Source organism: Microcaecilia unicolor, chromosome 7, assembly GCF_901765095.1.
Source record: "Microcaecilia unicolor chromosome 7, aMicUni1.1, whole genome shotgun sequence".
NCBI classification, from domain to species: Eukaryota; Metazoa; Chordata; class Amphibia; order Gymnophiona; family Siphonopidae; genus Microcaecilia; species Microcaecilia unicolor.
The window spans coordinates 146,651,019-146,673,043 of record NC_044037.1 but is presented as its reverse complement, the minus strand read 5'-3'; the positions used below and the strand labels follow the sequence as shown (position 1 = coordinate 146,673,043).

The window sequence follows — 22,025 nt, the reverse complement described above, 5'->3', positions numbered from 1 at the left end:
GTTGCTTTCGGCACCTAACCTTTATACCTTTCAGGAAATCTAGACTGCCCCTATTTGACTGACTGTACATTTGTCCTTTAGATTGTAAGCTCCTTTGAGCAGGGACTGTCCTTCTATGTTAAATTGTACAGCGCTGCATAACCCTAGTAGCGCTTTAGAAATGTCAAGTAGTAGTAGTAGTAGTAGTGTAGGTGCCCCCCTTCAGCCATAAGGGCTATGGTAATGGTGTAGAGTTGTGGGCAGTGGGTTTTGGGGTGGATTTGAGGGGCTTAGCACCCAAGGGATGGGAGCTATGGACTTGGGAGGTATTTAATTTTTTTTTAATTGTTACAAGTGCCCCCTAGGGTGCCCAGTTGGTGTCCTGGTATGTGAGGGGGACCAGTGCACTATGAATCCTGGCCTCTCCCACGACCCAATGCCTTGGATTTGTTCATTTTTGAGCTGGGTGCCTTCGGTTTCCATTATCGCTGAAATACGAAACTGCCCAGCTCAAATCCGCACAAATCCGATGCATTTGCCGGTCACAAATGGTATTATCGAAAAAAAAGATGGGCGCCCATTTTTTTCGAAAATACGGTCTGTACCGCCCCTTCACGTACCCGTTCTCGGACATAGACGCCCATGGAGATGGGCGTTCGCGTTCGATTATGCCCCTCAATATATATCAACATGATTCCATAATAGGTAGAAAGTCAAAAAGAAAAAGGATTAAAAAATAAAAATAAAATAGTGAAAAATAAAAAGGGGGGTTAAAAAATGAAATAACAAGGTATATGACAAAATAAAATAAAAATAATACTTAAAAAATGAAATAGAACAGATGAATTGCTTTTGAAAAGGTTATATGAATAAATTAACAAATATTATCCTACTGACTTTCCAACAGTATATCGAGTACTTGAATGATTAATACTCCAGCTACCAGCATTAAATATCCTGGTCTTGTGTGGCTGCCGGACATTATCTGGGTACTACCAATATTCAGAGATGTACCCAGATAGCTATCCGGACTGCCCTTTTTGTGGTCTCACTTGCCCAGACTGAATATTGGCTGTACCTGGATAACTTCCAACTCCATCTGTACTCTGCCCTCTGACTAGCCCAGCACTAACCAGATAAGAGTCCCAGTAGTCAGACATGATATTCAGTGGTACTAGGAGGGTAATTCTGTAACTGGGCACCTGAGAGACACCTACCTTCCTTTATAGAATAAGCTTCTACTTTCTTTTATAGAATATCACACTTATGCCATAGAGCTGGCGTACATATGTGGCCTATGTTCCAGAGATATGCATGTAACTTATAGTATTCTGTAAGTTATTTCTGTAACTTTATACCCCCACCCATGCACCATCAAGATTATACCTATGTTTATGCCTATATAAATGATCTAAAGATGGGAATAACTAATGAGGTAATTACATTTGCTGATGACACAGTTATTCAAAGTTGTTAAATCACATGAGGATTGTGAAAAATTGTAAGGGGACCTTACGAGACTGGGAGACTGGGCGTCCAAATGTGAGCAAGTGCAAAGTGATGCATAGGGGAAGAGGAATCCAAACCATAGTTATGTGATGCAAGATTCCACGTTAGGGGTTACCGCTCAGGAAAAGAATCTAGGTGTCATCGCTGATGATACGCTAAAACACTGTGCTCAATGTGCAGCGGTGGCTAAGAAAGCTAACAGAATGTTAGGAATTGTTAGGAAAGGAATGGAAAACAAAACTGAGGATGTTATAATGCCACACGCTAATTTAGACCCAGATATTCAAAGCTTGGCCTTAGCCAGCTACCAGCATTAAATATCCAGGTCTTGTGTGGCTGCTGGAAGTTATCTGGGTCCTACCAATATTCAGTGATGTACCAGATAGCTATCCAGACTGCCCTTTTTGTGGTCTCACTTGCCCAGACTAAATATTGGCTGTACCTGGATAACTTCCAACTCTATGTGTGCTCTGCTCTTCGACCACCCCAGCTCCATGGTGTGACGGCACTTCAAATACTGTATGCAGTTCTGATCATGACATCTCAAAAAGATATAGTAGAATTAGAAAAGGTACAGAGAAGAGCGACGAAAATGATAAAGGGGATGGGACAACTTCCTTATGAGGAAAGGCTACAGTGGCTAGGGCTCTTCAGCTTGGAGAAGAGACGGCTGAGGGGAGATATGATAGAGATTTATAAAATACTGAGTGGAGTAGAATTGGTAGATGTGAATCACTTGTTTACTCTTTCCAAAAATACTAGGACTAGGGGTCATGCAAAGAAGCTACCAAGTAGTAAATTTAAAACAAATAGGAGAAAATATTTCTTCACGTCAATGAGGGATTAAACTCTGGAATTCATTGCCAGAGATTGTGGTAAAAGCAGTTAGCTTGGCAGGGTTTAAAAAAGGTTTGGATACTTTTCTAAAAGAAAAGTCCATAAACCATTAAGATTGACTTGGAAAAATCCACCGCATATTCTACAATAAGCAGCATAAAATTTTTTGTTGTTCTGGGATCTTGCCAGGTATTTGTGACCTGGATTGGCCACTGTTGGAAACAGGATACTGGGCTTGATGGACCTTCGGTCTGTCCCAGTATGGCAATGCTTATGTTCTTATGTTTTTATGTACAATCAAACTTAACTGCTATCAAAAATATTGGTCTATTTACAGAATAGCATGTAGATACATATTTGGCATATATGCACATATATGATGGTATTCTAATGATTTACATGTGTGTGTGTGCTTCTTAAATGTAGACACTATCTTGTCTGGTTTGATGCCACTAAATATCAAGCTGGGACCCAATCAGCAGGAGTTTACCAGGCAGGAACTGCTCTGACCTGGTTAACTCTCACTGAATACTAACCCTTAAGCTTTCTTCCCAAAGAGACAGACTTTGAAAAAAAAATCTTAGAAAATAAAGTCCATAGTACTTTACCTTTGCAAAGACTCCTTCAGTTTACATATAGTGGAGCTATACCATGCAATCTCACTACTTTGTTCCTTCTGCTGTAGCCCTTCCAATGTTTTTAGTTAATGTGATATAAAATGAAAGCATTAAAACAGAATTTTGTTTTTAAATAATGGATCTTGGATAGGAGTCAGATCAGAGCAGGGCCTGAACTAGGGCAGGACAATTGTGGCACTGCACCAGGAACCATATAATCGTGGTTGTTAAACCCCTGCCCCCACGATATTCAAAACCATTTAACTGGCCTGGAACAGCACCTGGCCAGTTAAATGGTACTTAGCCAGCTAAGTGATAATATTCAGAGTGAGATAGTTGGCTATCTAGGCTGAATATTAGCAATTAGAATCTAGCTGGATGACCGGCTGTGTCGCATGACATAGCCAGTCAGTGCTGATATTCAGTATTAGGCCAGCTATGTTTGGTGGCCAAATATGACCATGTCAATAGGTAGAATATCTTTGGCTGGTTTCAACTTAACCAGCCAGTGCTGAAAATCAGCTTGGCTGGTTAAGTTCAAACCGTATATTCAATGCCGGTCACCAGAAATGGTCCACCATTGAATTTCTGGGCTCAGTACCTACCACGGGAGTTAGCCAGGCTAACTCCCGTGGTCTGAATATCAGGCCCCTGGTCTTTAGGAAGGAGAGAGGAGGGGTGCAACTATCATTTTGCACAACAGTGCCCCAAACACTGGAACACTTATTTCTGGTGTTGCATCAGAGAGCTAGAGTGATCTGCTTGTACCCCACAGGGCTACTGACTTGGAAAAGTTCAAAGTAAGACAATTTGAGAGGAGCCACGATGAGATAGCATCTAAGCAGGATTGAAGAGAAGAAAGATTTGAGGATCACAGTGGGTACCAAAAGTATGTAATTAGTGTAAATATAAAATTTAATAGACAAAAATTGGATCAAAACCACTGAGGAACTTAGAAAAGAACTTTGGCGAACACCACAAGGAAGAGGAAAAAGATCCGATCTAGAATTAGGAAGAGACACAGAAAAGGGACAATCAGAAAGAAAAGAGGAGAACCACTTTAGTATTGAACTGAGATACCCACAGAAAATAGCCTGAACAGAAGAAGTGAGTGACTGATCACATCAAAGCCTGCACTCAAATCTAAAGAAACAAGCAAAGAAAACTGACCCTTGTCTAAGGTGACATGGAGGTCGTTCAAAAGAGATGCAATAATAGTTTCAGTAGATTGCCCTGGCAAAAGCCCGATTGGAAAGGGTGAAGAAGCTGGACAGATTCTGCATAACGTGAGAGTTGACCAATAACTACTCTTTCTGTCAATTCAACAGAAAGGGAAGATTAGAAATTGACCTATAGTTACTTACTGACAGGGAGTCCAATGAAGAGTTGGTTTTTTTTTTTTAGAACTGGTTTAATAATTGCAGTTTTCCAGTTAAAAGGAACCTCACTCAAAGAGAGACTATTATTAACCATCACAAGAGCCGGCTGAATATCTACCCCTAATTGTTTTGAGAAATATTTTATTGATTGATGCTTTTAAGCAAACCCTCAAAGCTCATCTTTTTCCTCTTTCCTTTCTAACACAACTTGACTGTAGCCTGAGATTTTTCTCTCTTGCCCTTTTCTTTCCCTGCCTCTTAAACCTACCATGGCTTTGTATTGTATTTTCCTTTCTTCAAAAAATGTTTATCCTACTCTATCCAACAATTCTCTTCTGTGTTTTTAAGCTTCTCTTGTGACATCAGGAAACATTCTTATCTTGGTATTAAAAAACGGATGGTCCCTATATTTGAAATAGAGACGAAGAAACCAATCATAGTCAGATTTTAAAACCAAAGAAACTAATATATACTTTTAGTTGTCACGCCCCTCATCTGTTTCCAGAAGTCCTCTAGGTTCCAAAAGCTTCCTGTGCCTGAAGAATCTTTTCTACTTCCTGGAACTCTGCACTTCCTTTTTATAGCCCTGCAAGATGGCGCTGATGACATAATATCCTGCCTAGGCATTTAAGGAAGTTCACTACATTCATCCAGTGCCTCTGGAACAGGCTTCCTGGTGTCCTGCAGACTTCAGTGTACATTGCCTTGTTCCAGTGATCCTGCCAGCCTGTTCCCGCCCTGCCTTGCTCCAGTATTCCTGCCAGCCTGTTCCTGCTCTGCCTTGCTCCAGTATTCCTGCCTGCCTGTTTCTGACTTTGATTGCTTACAGTCTGCTCAGAACAGTGGTCTGTTCAAGACTTTGTGTTACAGTCCTTGCAAAAGTACTGTCCGAAAACCATTAAACTTGACTGTCAGTTAAACCAGAGTATAGAACATCACTGTGAATACTCAGAACTCTTGAACCAAAATCTCCTCTAATGCAAAATCAAACAAAAAGAATTACTTACAGTTCTGAAGTGTTGAAAAGAGTTTCTGTCCAGCAGATTGGAGTCTGTTCTCACTGGCTCACTCTGTACCAGGAGATCTCAGCATCAAGCTGAGAGTAGATGTTACAAATACAAACTAGTAAAAATTTGATGATATTGCAAAGGTTTTGAAAGGCTCATGCAGCAAGATACAGTGTTAGATTATAGTTCATAAAGAAGCATGCTGCAGACAGGTTCAAACAACAAGCAACCTGCCTCTATGCAATGGAAAAATAAAACGGGAATGGCTCCGCTTTGTCTAAAGCGGTTGATCGCGAAACAGGGTCCTGTCGGGCTAACAACGATACCGGAGACTCTATGAATGTTTGACAAGCTGAACTCTGGAAATGTGATAAGCCTAAGAAGATTAAAACATGGCTTGCAATTACCAGAGACATTAAGATAAGTTGATTTTTTGTACTACAATTAAATTTATTTCAACAGTGCTTAAATTTTTGAACAGTAGCGCACAAAAAATTCTTTAAAAAAATATTTATTTGAGCAAGTACACGGTTATAAGGACACTGATGTTTTCATTATAGGCAGATAGTGTGCAGTACTGGTTGGCTGGAGGTGGTCTATGATTATACAAAGTCAGAAGCATTCAAGCTTGAAAGAAGTATGACACAAATATGTCTTTGCGACAGTATGAGACGCCTTCAATAATAAATATATCTCTATTGTAATAAATTGCTTTGTCTTTCAAACGTTGTCTATGCAATGGAGGCAGAATACCTCATCTTTCTGCTTTGGGGCTCGGCCCTTGCCACTTCTAGCTTGGGTTCACTGCAGCGCCCACTAGAGTGTCCTGGACTTTTGTCAAGCATTTATGTCAGCAGCTGTCATTGAAGACTCGTACTGTTCATGTGTAGCACAGGTGAAGTCAACCTCACTATGGTCCGAGGGCTCTCTTTGCTCGAATCATTACATTAGTGTTGGTATGCATGACCTGAACAAGCGATGAAAATGTTTATAGCTGTCTTTTAACTTTCCTATATTATTATTATTTTAATCTTATTTGATATATTGTATTAACATTGTACACTGCTTAGATATTAATTATGATAGGCAGTATATCAAGCCGAATACTTCAAACAAAGAGTGAATAAGGCAACATAAGCCATGTGAAGGTTGTCCAGGACAAATTTCTACAATCAGTTTACATGCACCTGACCTTGCACAACTCAATTTTTAATTTAAGAAAATATGAAAATGTTTCTGAATACTTAAAAAAGCTACATTGGCTTTGTGTGCATGCATGAATTACTTTTAAGGTTATCTGTCTAGTCTTCCAGGTAGGTGCTATATGGAAATATTTCAGAGTTGCTGATTCAATTTTTTCATACTGTTTTTATATTTCTGCTTGAGTCTGGGGTGCTCTTTTACTGAAATTTCCAGTTCTTAAGAGAATACAGTTTAAATGTCTCCCAGAAAAATTCAGATACAAGAATGCATAAATAAATAAAGTGAAAGCAGGAGGAGAAACAGAAGACAAATGTGCAGAGAACAACATCGCAACAGATGTAAAGGGGTTCAGCTGCAATTTATTTTCAAAAAGCTAATCAGCAACTGTATCCAATTTGCTGGAGATAGAGGGGCCCTTTTACTAAGCCGCGTAAGCATCTACGTGTGACTAACATGCGCCAAAATGGAGTTACTGCCCAGCTACCACGTGGCTCTTGCGGTAATTTCATTTTTGGCACGTGTCCGATACGCATGTCTGAAAAATAATTTTTATTTTCGGAAGCGTGTATTGGATGTACGCCAAGTGGCATTTGATGCACGTAGGTCATTACTGCACAGTTACCGCGTGAGACTTTACCACTAGGTCAGTGGTTGGCGGTAAGGTCACAGACCTAAAATGGACGCGTGGCAGTTTTGATTTTCCCACACACCCATTTTCAGCAAAAATTTTAAAAAGGCCTTTTTTACAGGCGTGCTGAAAAATGGATTGGCGCACGCCCAAAACCTGCGCCTACACTACCGCAAGCCATTTTTCAGAACACCTTAGTAAAAGGACTCCAGAGCTAATAGAAGAAGAGAATGACTCAAAGGGGAAAAGTAACTGAATATCATCTGTGTAGATATAAAACGTAATCCCCAATCATTGAAGGCGGGTCAAGGGAGCAAGGAAGGTGCAGTGGCGTACCAAGGGCGGGGCAGTGGGGGCGGTCCGCCCCGGGTGCATGCTGCTGGAGGGTGCAGAGAGCAGCCACGCGCCTGTCGGCTCCGCTGTTTCCCTGCTCCCTTTGCCCCTGAACAGGTTAACGGACGGGAGTCTCGGTCATTTCCTGTACTTCGAGGGACCCGACAGGGTTGCCCCCTTTCTCCCCTTCTATTTGTGCTGTCCCTAGATCCTCTGCTGAGGGATATTATGGCAAACCCCGATATTCAAGGTATCCAGATCGGATCTCATTGCTTTAAGTTGGCAGCTTTTGCCAATGACTTGTTAGTGCATTTTGGGACTTCAAGAAGATCCATGGGGGCGTTACTGGATACATTTCGGGAGTATGGAGATTATGCAGGATTTTGCCTTAACTTTGAGAAATCAGAGGCATTGCCATCATCCCCACAGGTACAAAGTTCTTGGGGATCAGAGTTTCCCTTACGGTGGGCAACCACTTCATTTCGGTATTTGGGGATTCACCTGGCAATGGATGTCAGGGCCTTATATCGTCTTAATATATCGGTTCTTATGGAGGCTATGCGGTGACAACTAGAGTGCTGGAAAGACCTTCCACTGTCGCTACTGGGTAGGGTGAGCTTGGTGCAGATGGTCCAGTTTCCTCGTTGGCTATATGTGCTTCAGACTTTACCTTTGAGGCTTTTGCAGAAGGAGCTAAATAATCTTTATAGAATGTTGAGCCGATTTTGTTGGGCGAATAAGAAGCCAAAAATTAGATTGGCTATTTAGATTGGCTATTATGCTAGGTGCTTGGAGGCAAGGAGGCATAGGGGGGGAGGTTAGTACATGGTACATCCATCCTAAACACTAAATATGAACATTATATACGATCTATACAAATCCGAACTTTCATTCACATGACCGCTCAACCCTTTGCTATTAATGATCAAGCACTACCACTTTAAACCTAATGCTGAATAGGACTTCTCTACAGTCGATGACCTAATGTCTGTTACAATCGAACTTATTACTCAGGAACCTTCTTGCACTACAATAATGTATTCTATACCATGTATGTATCACATGATATATATATATACCACAATCTGTTCCATATATGTTACCATGTATGTATGCACCATGTATCTTACCATGTATGTATGCTCTTTAATACAACACCATTTGTAATTCTTTTTTTTTTAATCTTTATTTAAGTTTTTACCAAACATAACATTTATGAGTGATATTACACTAATTGAATTAAATTCCATTCAATACAAGAAACATTTTCTACATGAAATGATAATCTTACTAATGACCACAATAATATGAAATCGATCCAAGAAAGAAATAGAAAAAAAAAATTCCCTGCTTAAATAAGCAGTTTCACATTAAGTTAAATCAAACAAGTAGCTACATTCCCTAGTGGGTTACTCAATGCCTGCATACAGCGTTGCATAGGTGACTAGACTTGTACATTGACCTCTTCCCTGCTTTTTAGAAAATCTTCCAATTGATTTGGGTCAAAGAATTGATATTGCTTAGACTGCAAGATTAATCTACATACACATGGGTATCTCAAAAGAAAATTTGCCCCGATTGCCAAGCTCTCGGGCGCAGCAACAAAAACATCTTGCGTCTCTTTTGAGTTTTCCTGGATAAATCTGGGAAAACTCTCACTTTTGATCCCAAAAATAAAGAATCCAAATGTCTAAAGGAAAATCAAAGAACTGCGTCTCTGTCCATTTCCAACGCAAAGGTTACAAGCAAAGTAATTCTTTGTGTTATCACTTCAAGAAATGACTCCAGGAATGCCGTAAGACCCATTGCTCCTTGTTCTGGTAAATTTACTGATGTTTTAACATCAGTCTGTAAATAAAAAACTCTAGTTATTGGGGGCAATGAGTTTTCGGGCATACCCAGGGTCTCCATCATATATTTTGTAACCATTTGCATCGGAGTTATCAATGGTGACCTAGGAAAATGTATAAAACGCAAAGTTAGTCTCTTAGATTGATTTTCTAAATATTCCAGGCGTCTTAAGGTAAAATTCTTGTCTTTTAGTAAAGTTTGCTCCACAAGTTGAATCTTTCCAACCTTTTCAGACAGTCTTTTAACTTCAGAGGCATGGCTTTCACTAGTCTTTAGATGAATTAGCGCAGTCTCTGATAAAACTTTTATTGTCCCCATATTTTTTAAAATTACAGTTTGTAATGCAGATTGGGTCTTGGAAGTCAAGTCCCAAAGTGACTCCAATGTCACTACGGCTGGGTTCACTACCTCTCCCATTATACAGTCCGGTAGAGGGGCTTTTGAAACTTGTTCCAGTATACTCACTGTCCTTCTTAAAACAACAGGAGTAGTTGTTAGTTCTGGTTCCTCCAAGTTTCCAGCTCCAGCTCTCTTCTCCTGCAAACTCCCTCCCTGCACAGCCTGGTCTCTCTCCATAGCGGCAGGGCTTGCCTGAAGATTCTCCCTTCCGGGTTGTGGGGGCACCGCACGCTCGACAGGGCTAAGGGAAGACCCGTCTACGCTGTTGTCCTGCTCCACAAGGCAGGCTCCCACAGTAGGAGTAGACACCATCTCGGGACCGGGCAACACTGCGAAACGGTCCATCGTCGTCTGCTGCAGCTGAGGCGTTCCACTCGGGACGGAGGGAACCTCCCGAACCTTGCCTCTCCGCTTGCCGATCTTCCGACGGGAAAGGTGCTAACAGCAGCGTTCGTTAGGGCCGATTCTGAGCGCGTCCGTTAACGCTACGCAATCCGTCGCCATCTTGGATGGAAACCACCATTTGTAATTCTGTTACCCGGAAATGGCAACCGCCATTACGGCCAATGTACGCCACATTGAGCCTGCAAATAGGTGGGAAAATGTGGGATACAAATGCTACAAATAAAATAAATAAATAAAAGTACATGGTTTAGGGTAGCTGGTCCATTGTCTGTATACTTTAAGGGTTGGGAGGGGGGACTTGGTTGGGATTACTCAAAACTGTAATTGATGGTTCAGTTAGACGATTGTGTAAGCACTTGTTACTTATAGTGTTTTGTATAATACTGGTGTTGTTTAAATGTATTCTTTTTATATGTTGCCATCAATAAAAAATACTGAAACATAAAAACTAATTCATTGCTATGGAGCCAGTTCCCTAAAACTTCCAACTTTTGATTCAATTTTGTGATGACATCACATTAATCATCCTTCACAAAGATGATCACCTGGACATCATCTGCAAAAAAATGAAGTTCAAATCCAAACTCTCTAACAACTTTACCAAAGGAACTAAATACAAATTAAACAAGAGAGGTAATAAAAGTGGTATTTAGGAACTACCTGAATTAATTTTTTAGGCTGAGAAATTTCTTGATTCCAATTTACCACTTGTGAATGGTTAGACAAATAAGAAAAGAACCATTTCAACACCGTCGAGAATCAATTTCACATAGCTGACTAACCCGAGAAGCATATGCTCAGTGGAGTGCTGAGCTAGAAAGCCAGTTTGTCAGAGATGTAGGGCATTGGTCTGATCCAACTGCTATGAAAAAAATGCACAATCTAATCAACTTTCGCAAATCCTTGAATACCCACCTCTTTAACAAAACATACCATAATGATCCATCATCTGAACATTAGTATAGTACCGTTTTCATCTGTTATTCCATTAATGTTCTCTCTATATATGTAACTTTTATACACTATATTTCCCATGTTTCTTAGATAATTATAATTGTATATGTTTATTCAGTCATGGTGATACCATGACGGAGCAATGTTAGCCACATAGAGCCTGCAAATATGTGGGAATATGTGGGATACAAATGCAATAAATAAAATAAATAAATAAATCCAGAAAGTCAGACAACTGAACAATGAGCTTTTCTACTATCTTAGATATAAAGGGTAGAAGTGAAATATGTCTGTAATTAGTGACCAAAGAAGGGTCACCCTTAGAATCTTTGATGAAGGGTTATATGACAGCTTGTTACCGTGAGGCAAGAAAGAACCCAGAGAACATGTTACTTTGTATCATAGAATGGAGAAAAGGCAAGAATGGTTGGATAAACTGCACACTAAAAGTAAGCAGGCGGTAGGTCATTAAAAGGAGATGAGGCTTTGATTAAGGAAATTGTCTTAGAAAGATTTAATATTTACCGCAAAAATACGATCGACTTTCCTGTTCTTTCCATTAGGATTCCTTTGGGTCAGAGATCCTCGGTACAGAGCATTTCTTTCAAAGCAATCTTGACCATCTTTAAAAACAAGAAAACAAGAATTCGTTTTTCTTTAAATTTGTATATAAAAAGACAACTAATCTGTAGACATGTATTTTTCAAAGCCATTTACTTAGGTAAATTGGTACGTCTGAAAACCACTCTCCTCTATTAAGCTAAAAGTATGCATGGCCTGCTACAATGTGCAGATAAGAAATATAAACAAGAGGAGAGGTCTCCATGGATACAAAGATTGAAGAAGAAGTGGTGTTGACTAGGAGGACAGACAAAGAATGACTCAGGAGTCCTCCAGATTATCAAGATAATAAATGTATTGATAATCTATACTCGGTGGCTCAACATGGCTATGTTTCAGTATTTAACAATTGTGTCAGGGGTCCATAAAACTGTACAAACATACTTAATTACAAACAAAATATAAATAAAAATGTAATAATAAAAAATAGAAAATAAATTAATGTACAAAAGCAATGTATAAGAATAGACCACAATATTACATGTACATAAAAAGTTTAGAACAATAAACTTTCAAAGTAAATAAAACATATAAAACATATATACAACCTGTGATTGATCAAAATTTAAACTCTGAACAGTGGAAGTTGTTAGATATTCTGTGAGAAAAGTAATAACAACAACGAATGTAGCCACACATTATATTTAGGGTCCTGTTTACTAAGCCTCGCTGTAGGTGTGCTAACATTTTTAGCGTGCACTAACACTAGAGACACCCATAGGAATATATGGATGTCTGTACTATTAGTGTGTGCTAACAATTAGCGCATGCTAACAACGCTAGCACATCTTAGTAAATAGGGCACTTATTTATTTTTTAGGATTTATTTACTGTCTTTTTGAATAAATTCACTCAAGGCAGTGTATAGCAAGAATAAGTCAGACATAGGCAATAGATAATTACAGCAGCAAAAATATAACAGTACAAGGTGAAGGAGCATTTTCAAAAGAATGTTGAAGTCAGAATTGGGATGTCCTGCTCATAAGGTCCAAAAAACCCCATCCATCTCACAGCCATTTTCAAACAGGAGAAACATCAGGATTTCCTGTTCAAAAATACATTAGAAGGACTTTCTTGTGCTGAAAACATTCAAAATGAACAAACGTTTTTCAAAACGAAACGTCCAAAATACGAATGCCAAAATAAGAAGTACAAAAATGTCTTTCTGGCATCATTTGTACAAAAATGTCCACAGATGTCCCTGCAGAGCAGAGAGGTGGCCTAGTGGTCAGTGCAGCAGAATTTAGGACTCGGGTACAAATCCCCCCTCAATTCCTTTATATGTTATTGTGAGCCCTGCAAGAACAGATAAAAACCTACTGTACCTAAAGGTACACCACCACAACAGTCATCCACTTGCAGGTGTCTTATAAATCCAGGTATAGTAAGTATTTCTATCTTCCAGGAGGGCTCACATATTTGTAGAGAAATAAACAAGTTAAAGTGGGAGTTCCACCTGGGTCTCTTGTTCACAGTCCACTTTTCTGACCACTAGGCTACCTCTTACACTTGCTTACTGCTCTATTAGGAATGGCCATAATACTTGAAGCTGTCATAGAGCTTGGTATCCACTGTCACTTTCACTTCTATGGGGGGGGGGGGGGGGGGGGGGGGGGGGGGGGTGGTGAAGCAGGTCAGTAGCCACTGGGAGAATAAGGAGTAGTCATACTACTACTACTACTTATCATTTCTATAGCGCTACAAGGCATACGCAGTGCTGTACCTTTATCCTTCCAGTGGTCGGCTGCTCAGTTAGCGAACCTTTTTGTACTCTGGACATGATTGAAACAGGACTAGACAAAAATGTCCTTCTTTTTTGACTTGGACGTTTCTTCACATCCCATTATCGTTGAAAGATGTCCTAATTTTGGGACCATCCTAGTCCCACCCAAAACACACCTCCAACATGCCCCCTTGCTATTTAGATGAACTGCAGTGTAAAATGTCCAAATTCTGCCTTTCGAAAATCGAGATTTAGACCTTTTTGGCATATGGACTTTTTGGGGGGCATTTTGAGATGTCCATCTATTTTAAAAATAAGTGCCGTGGAGGGGCATAATCGAACGCAAACGCCTATCCCCATGGGCGTCTATGTCTGAAAACGGGTACGTGAAGAGGCGGGACAGACCGTATTTTCAAAAAAATGGACGTTTTTCAGCTGGGCGTTTGTTTTTTTTAGCGATAATGGAAACTAAAAAAGCCCAGCTCAAAAACGTCCTAATCCGAGCCATTTGGTCATGGGAGGGGCCAGGATTCGTAGTACACTGGCCCCCCTGATATGCCAGGACACCAACTGGGCACCCTAGAGGTCAGTGCGGTGGACTTCAGAAAAAGCTTCCACATGCATAGTTCCCTTACCACGGGTGCTGAGCCCCCAACCCCCCTCCCCCAAAACCCACTACCCACAAATGTACAACACTACCATAGCTCTTAGGGGTGAAGGGGGCACCTACATGTGGGTACAGTGGGTTTTGGAGACCTCCCATTTACCAACACAAGTGTTACAGGTAGGGGGGATGGGCCTGGGTCCACCTGGCTGAAGTGCACTGCGGTACCCACTAAAAGTGCTCCAGGGACCTGCATACACGCAGGCCTCTAGGACTTGTTGCTGCTATATAACATTGGCACACCAGTTGACACCTGAAGACTAATCTCTCCGAAAACATCCTTTATTGGAATAAGCACACTTACTCACAGTTAACTGCAGATCAGAGGTTGTGCCCCACTGGCAACGAGTCTCCCTGGTACTGAGATGAGCAGTAGGTCCGAGCTGGCAGAATGCTGTACAATGCCCTCTTTCAGCCACATTCAAGGTAAGAACTAAGTTCTGTAACGTGGCTAACACGTGAAAGGGATCTAAAACTGGCTTACAAAAATGGCCACTACCTCATGGACTACCGGAAACAAAACAGAGCACACCCTGACCCAGTAAGCAGGGGGAAAAGCACCATGGGAGCAGAGCCTACCAACTACCAACATCGTGAGCATTTAACACAAGCTAGTGGAATCACGGAGCCCAATACCCTAGACCCACATAACAGAACAGGTGTCACACTCACCCGAGAGCCACATCAGAACCAGGGAAAGGCTGTCACAGGATAGAACACATTCTGCTGTCATGGAGGTGGGTACGGCATTTGAGGCTGGCATAGAGGCTGGAAAAAAAGTTTTTAAAGTGGTTTTTTTTTGGTGGGAGAGGGTTAGTGACCACTGGGGGAGTCCGGGGAGGTCATCCCCGATTCCCTCCAGTGGTCATCTGGGCAGTTGTGGCACTTTTTTGGAACTTGTTCATGAAAAAAAGGGTCCAAAAAAAGTGACCCAAAATCGCGGTAAAAACGCCTTTTTTTCGATTATCAGCTAAAGATGCCCATCTCTCCTCGGCCGATAACCACGCCCCAGTTCCGCCTTCACCACGCCTCCGACACACCCCTGTCAACTTTACCCGTTTCCGCGACGGATTGCAGTTGGAAACGCCCAAAATCGGCTTTCAATTATACCGATTTGGGTGCCCATGGGAGAAAGACTCCCATCTCCCGATTTGGGTCGCAATATAGGCATTTTTCTCTTTCGATTATAAGCAGGATAGTATGCTACGTTGCAATGTCAACACAATATGTAATAAAACAATAGACAGCAAGGGTGTAAGCAAAGATGGAACATATAGATAGATAAGACTTGATAACAGGAGTTAGAAAATAGCCTCCCTAGTTTCTGATAACATTTCTACATCCATCTGTTCATCCTGGCCAGGTGGACTGTAGTACACTCCTATCACTATCCTTTCCCCTTTACATAAGCAATTTCAATCCATAGGGATTCCTAGATGTGTTTTGTTTCCTGCAGAATTTTCAATCTATTTGATTCAAGGCTCTCTTTAACATACAATGCTACCCCTTCACCAATTCGATCCACCCTATCACTACGATATAATTTGTACCCCGGTATAACGGTGTCCCACTGGTTATCCTCCATCCACCAGATCTCAGAGATGCCTATTATCTCTAATTTTTCATTTAGTGCAATATATCCTAACTCTCCCATCTTATTTCTTAGGCGTCTGGCATTCGCATATAGACATTTCAAACTATGTTTGTTGTTCCTGTTTACATCTTGCTCAGTAGTTGACAGTGTTAATTTGCAATCTTTTGTCTGATTTTTAATTAAGGACACCTGATCTACTATGGTCTCTGTTGCAACCTCGCTATCGGGATACCCTATCTTCCCTGTTTTGGCGATATCTTTGAAAGATACCTTGTTCCAAAGCATGTGTTTTTCAATGACTGTTGGCCTTCCCCTAGGTTCTAGTTTAAAAGCTGCTCTATTTCCTTTTTAAATGCTGATGCCAACAGCCTTGACCCACCCTGGTTAAGGTAGAGCCTATCATTCTGGAATAGGATCCCCCTTCCCCAGAATGTTGCCCAGTTCCTTACAAATCTAAAACCCTCATCCCAGCACCTTCGCCTCATCCATGCATTGAGACTCCGGAGTTCTGCCTGTCTCTTGGGCCCCGCGCGTGGAACGGGTAGAACTTCGGAAAATGCTAACCTAAGAGCCTAAATTTGGCTTCCAGAATCTCTCTCCCACATTTTCCTATGTCATTGGTATCCACATGTACCAAGACAGCTGACTCGTCCCCAGCACTATCTAAAATCCTATCTAGGTGACGTGAGGTGAGCCACCTTCACACCAGGCAGGCAAGTGACTAAACAATTCTCACATCCACCAGCAACCCAGCTGTCTACATGCCTAATAATCAAATCATCAACTACAACAGCCATCATAGCCCCTCCCTCCTGAGAAGTAGCTCCTGGAGACACATTCTCCGTGTGCTGGTCCTGTCTACAGAATTACTTCCACTTGCACCACGGTGATGCTCTCCTTTTAGAAAACCTCCTTCCTACAAGGCAGCACATGGGATACCAGATTGGAGGTGGGACTTCTCTATAGCATCTCTGTAGGTCTCCTCTACATGCCTCTCTGTCTCCCTCAGCTCCTCCAAGTCTGCTACTGTAGCCGCAAGAGAATGGACTCGTTCTCTGAGAGCTAGAAGCTCTTTGCATTGAGCACACACATATGACCTCTCATCAACTGGGAGATAATCATACATGTGAAAATCAATGCAAAAGACTGGCTAGCATCCCTATATATATATAGTGAGACTCCGCTAGCATCCCTATATATATATATATATATATATATATAGGGATGCTAGCGGAGTCTCACTATATATATATTGAGAGAGAGCCAATATTCAAAGCGTTAATAGATAAGCAGCCAAAAACAGCATTTATGTGGGCAACAGCAACATAACCATACAAATGTGATATTCAGCTAGCTCTAGATAATCAGATATTAGTGAAGATCGCTCTCAAGAGCCTGGCTAAGTGTGGACAGGTGTCATGGCATGCAAAAGGGCAAAAACAGATGACAACTGGAACAGCTGGCAAAAATTACTAAAAGAATACAAATATAAACTTAAACAATCCAAAACTAATTATAATGCTAAATATGTAGGTAGGTTCATATTAAATACTGGAACGCTCTATACTTTGGTTAATAATCTACTTAACATACAATTCTTGACTGTAACTAATGAATCTACTCCCTTTGCAGACCAAGTAGCAAATTATTTTGAGGAGAAAGCCTCCTGGGTGAATGTTGGCTCCCCCCATTCTAGTTTAAAAGCTGCTCTCTCCCCTTTTTAAAGGTTAGTGCCACCAGATGCCCATCCCTTTGGAATAGTCTCCCCCTTTTCCAGAATGTGGCCCAGTTCCTAACAAATCTAAATCCCTCATCCCTGCACCATCGTCTGAACCACGCATTGAGACTTCGGTGCTCTGCCTGCCTTTTGGGTCCTGTACGTAGAATGGGGAGCATCTCTGAAAATGCTACCCTGAAGGATCTGGAGTTCAGCTTTCTACCTAAGATCCTAAATTTGACTTCCAGAACCTCCCTCCCACATTTTCCTATGTCATTGGTACCCACATGTACCAAGACAGTCTGCTCCTTCCCAGCGCTATCTAAGATCCTGCCTAGGTGACACATGAGGTCCACCACCTTCACACCAGGCAGGCAAGTGACCATGCGATCCTAACATCCAGCAGCCACCCAGCTATCTATATGCCTAATGATCGAATCACCAACTACAAAAGCTGTCCTAACCCTTCTAGCCTGGGCAGAAGTTCTTGGAAACATATCCTCGGTGCGAGAGGATAGTACGTCCCTTTGTGGGCAGGTCCTAGCTACAGGAGTACTTCCTACTTCACCAGGGTGATGCTTTCCTTGTAGGAGACCTCCCTCCTCCAAGGCAGTACAGGGATTGTAGGTCTCCTCTATGTACCTCTCTGTCTCCCTCAGCACTACCAAGTCTGCTAATCTAGCCTCAAGAGAATGGACCTGCTCTCTGGGAGCTCTTTGCATTGGACACACATATATAACTTCTCACCAACTGGGAGATAATCATACATGTGACATTCAGTGCAAAAGAGTGGATAGAACCCCTCTCGCTACTGGATTGCTGTCTCCATCTTAGTATTTTTGAGTTTTACAATAATCTAAAACTTGCTAAGGTATTAAGAATATTAGCCTAATATAAAATGTCTTTAGATTCTATGGTATATTGTGTGATTTATTTAGTGTTTTCTTCTTAGAAAGTAATGAAATGTAATTAAAACTCTGTAAGAACACTCCTTGTTTGTTATCCTAAAATAACCCAAGAGACAACTTCTTTCCTCAAGTAGGGAAATTAGTTTCTTTGACTAATAGTACAAACCTCTGTAACCCTCAGTTCTTTCAACTAATGTGATCCCAGTCACTCTTTTATTATCACAAGCAAATTCTTTCAAGTTCTTTCATCAACCACCTCTTACACACACACACAGGGGCAGAAAACAGGTCCTCTCTCATCAGGATCTTCCGTTGCTCTCTCCCAACTGTCACCAAGGAAAAACCCTAACAAGAGCAGTGCATCCAATCAGAGAGCTCTATTTGAGACCATATTTCCATAAAGAGATTCCATTTTACATTTCTCAATAAAAATAATACCTTAAACCCTCGTTTTTGGATTTAAACCATATGACTCAGGTCAGAGCCATACCCTAATGTTTACTCTCTAAATATTTTCATTTAAAATGACCCCCAAATACCTAAACTAGAACATTCCAAAAACGGACTAATTTGCATGGCATCCAAACTTCAAAAATTACATAGCCAACATATATGAGCCTCCAGCACCTGAATCCTGTTCTTTACATACATACAAATGCTATAAAACTGTAATTTAAATACTTGTCCAACTTTTTGGTGTCTGTGCAGTTCTCTTTTCACTATACTGCACATGTGCCAGAATTCACGCCATTACCACGTTACTAGGGCAACCAAAACCCTTCTCAAACACCCCCTGCACTCCCAGCATTCTTTAAAGCATAGGTAATTAAAACTGAGCAACATGCACGAGCGTCGCGTATGCGCAATTGCGAACATCACCCAACTTTGGCGATTTATATATTTCACTAATCATTGGTTGAACAAAGACCTCATACAAATGAAACGTAAATGTAGAAGACAAGAAAGAATTTGGATCAAAAACAAATCCAATGAACAATGGACTAATTGGAAAAAAAACTCCTAAAATCAGACAAGAGCATGATTATCAAAGCAAAAACCACTTAGTATTCAAAACTTATAGGTGAAAAAATAGTTAATCCATGAAAACTTTACACACTAGTAAATAAGGGCCCCTTTTACCAAGCTGCGGCAAAAGGGGGCCTGCGCTGGTGTTTGTTTTTCACACTCGCTGAGGCCCCCTTTTACTACAGCGGGTAAAGGGGAATTCTCTTTCCTGCAGGAAATAGCCATGTGGGAAGTAAAGCACTTGCTGCGCAGCCATTTCAGGAGGGAGCTCTTACTGCCACCCATTGAGGTGGCGGTAAGGGCTCCTGCACAAACCTGGAATTAACCAGGCAGCCCGCATTGGGCTTACTGCCGCTTAGAAAAAGGAGCCCTACACTATTGAATACTCAACCTGAAACTACTACAAATGAACCCACTCCAACAGCTGATCAATTGGCATCATATTTCAAGTAGAAAATTACTAAATTCAGATAAGAGCTAAATAACTCCCTAATATCAATAGATCATTTTCTTAATCTATATGACCCTTCACCACTATGCTCCCAAATATACAGAATCTGGTTGGCCTTTCACCCACTTACAACTGATCAAGTGAAATGCACTCTTCACAAATATACTAAATCTCAATGCCTACTTGATAACTGCCCTAGTTACTGTTACGTTTCTGCTAGCAGGCTGGGGAGGGGTGGGAACTTCTCTGCTAGTGTAGCTGGGAGGGACTTGCCTGTTATTGGTCAGCCCGAGTTGTAGATGACGTCTGCAGCTCAGACGTCAGTATCCAGGATCTATTTCTACCTGCTATTCCAGGTAAATGGTGCTTTGGCGTTTGAGCTCTGTGCTTGCCTTTAGCCTTGTAGATTCTGTGTTGGTAGAGCTTGTGCTGTGGAGGAGGGGTAGTTCTGCGTTGCCCTTTCTCTCTGTTTGATGTTCCCTAGCTGTGTGTCTGTATTTGTGCTGAGTTCCGTTTCCCTTCTCTGTTTGTTTCCCGGGTAGGTGGTTAATTAGATCCCTTGGCAGCTGGGTTTAGTTCCTGGGTGTCAGAGCAGTGTTTGTTTTGCTGTGTATTTTCTCTTTGTTTCCCTGTGTGGCTCCTCCCCTTCCCTGTAGCTAGAGTGTGTTAACCTTTTGGTCTCTGGTTCAGAGTGTGTGTGTGTTCTGTAGCCAGTAGCTTTTCACTGGCTTGTATTTCTTTGTTTTATTTTGGGTACTGTCTGCCCAGATCTGATTCTCAGTGGGGTTCAGCTTCTTCTGTTCTTGCTGCTGTTTCTGGAGTCCCTAAGCCCTGCCGGCTGCCTGCAGGTAGGGGTTCAACCCCTGCTGAACGGCAGCTAAGTGCAGGTGAAGACCCAGTTTTGCTGTGCCTGCTGTTCCTTGTGGAGTGCCAGTCGCTGCCGGCTGGTTCCAGTGTTCTCTACCTGTGAGGAAGCCTGCACCTCTCCTCGAAGCTGGTGTCCTGGGTGAGTACGCTGAGAGCGGTTTCTTGCTACTGTGGTTCAGTCTACCCTGGGCTCTCCTTGACTTCCTTACTTTTGGGGGGGGGGGAGGAGGGGGGTCTGGGCTCAAGGGCTCATGAGCAGGGTTGGAGTACAGATAACAGTTACCTTCTCAAATCAGCCACTAATTTACTCATAAGCTATTTGCACTCAAACATAACTTTAATGCTATCTCAGGGCCTATTCCCCCCTCAAAATGGCAACATTATTTTGACTCCCATACCAAAGAATACCCAAACCAGCCTAAGTGTAGTCTCTAACTACAGACCAATGGCTTCAATCCCATTATTGGTAAAGGTAATGGAGGGTTTTGTCATGCACCAACTAATGGATTATCTCCAACTTCACTCCATTTTACACAGCTCACAATCCAGTTTTAGACCTTCTCACAGTACTGAAACTATTCTCACCACCCTTCTAACTATATTTAGAAGATAAATTAGCTTTGGTAATAAAATATTAATATTCCAATTTGAACATGTATACCCTGGAGGAAAGGAGAAACAGGGGTGATATGATACAGACGTTCAAATATCTGAAAGGTATTAATCCGCAAATGAATCTTTTCCGGAGATGGGAAGGCGGTAGAACTAGAGGGCACGATACTAGATTGAAGGGGGGCAGATTCAAGAAAAATGTCAGGAAGTATTTTTTCATGGAGAGAGTGGTGGATGCTTGGAATGCTCTCCCGCGGGAGGTGGTGGAGAGGAAAACGGTAACAGAATTCAAACATGCGTGGGATAAACATAAAGGAATCCTGTTCCGAGGGAATGGATCCTCAGAAGCTTAGCTGAGATTAGGTGGCAGCTCCAGTGGTGGGAGTTGGGGCTGGTGGTTGGGAGGCGAGAATATTGCTGGGCAGACTTATACGGTCTGTGCCCTGAAAATGACAGATACAAATCAAGGTAAGGTATTTATTTTTATTACATTTGTACCCCGCACTTTCCCACTCATGGCAGGCTCAATGCGGTAGGCAATGGAGGGTTAAGTGACTTGCCCAGAGTTACAAGGAGCTGCCTGTGCCGGGAATTGAACTCAGTTCCTCAGGACCAAAGTCCACCACCTTAACCACTAGGCCACTCCTCCACACAAAAAGTAGCACATATGAATTTATCTTGTTGGGCAGACTGGATGGACCGTTCAGGTCTTTTTCTGCCGTCATCTACTGTGTTACTATG

The 22,025-nt window shown here is 41.6% G+C and overlaps 1 protein-coding gene across 1 annotated transcript in view; it reads right to left on the bottom strand.

Moving 5' to 3' along the window:
* MLPH (melanophilin) overlaps positions 1-22,025 on the bottom strand; it is a 643,600-nt gene that overhangs the window by 3,500 nt on the left and 618,075 nt on the right. Inside the window, exon 13 of the mRNA XM_030209662.1 lies at positions 11,627-11,724. Within this exon, the coding sequence (XP_030065522.1) occupies positions 11,627-11,724 (98 nt within the window). The remainder of the gene's footprint in view (positions 1-11,626; positions 11,725-22,025) is intronic.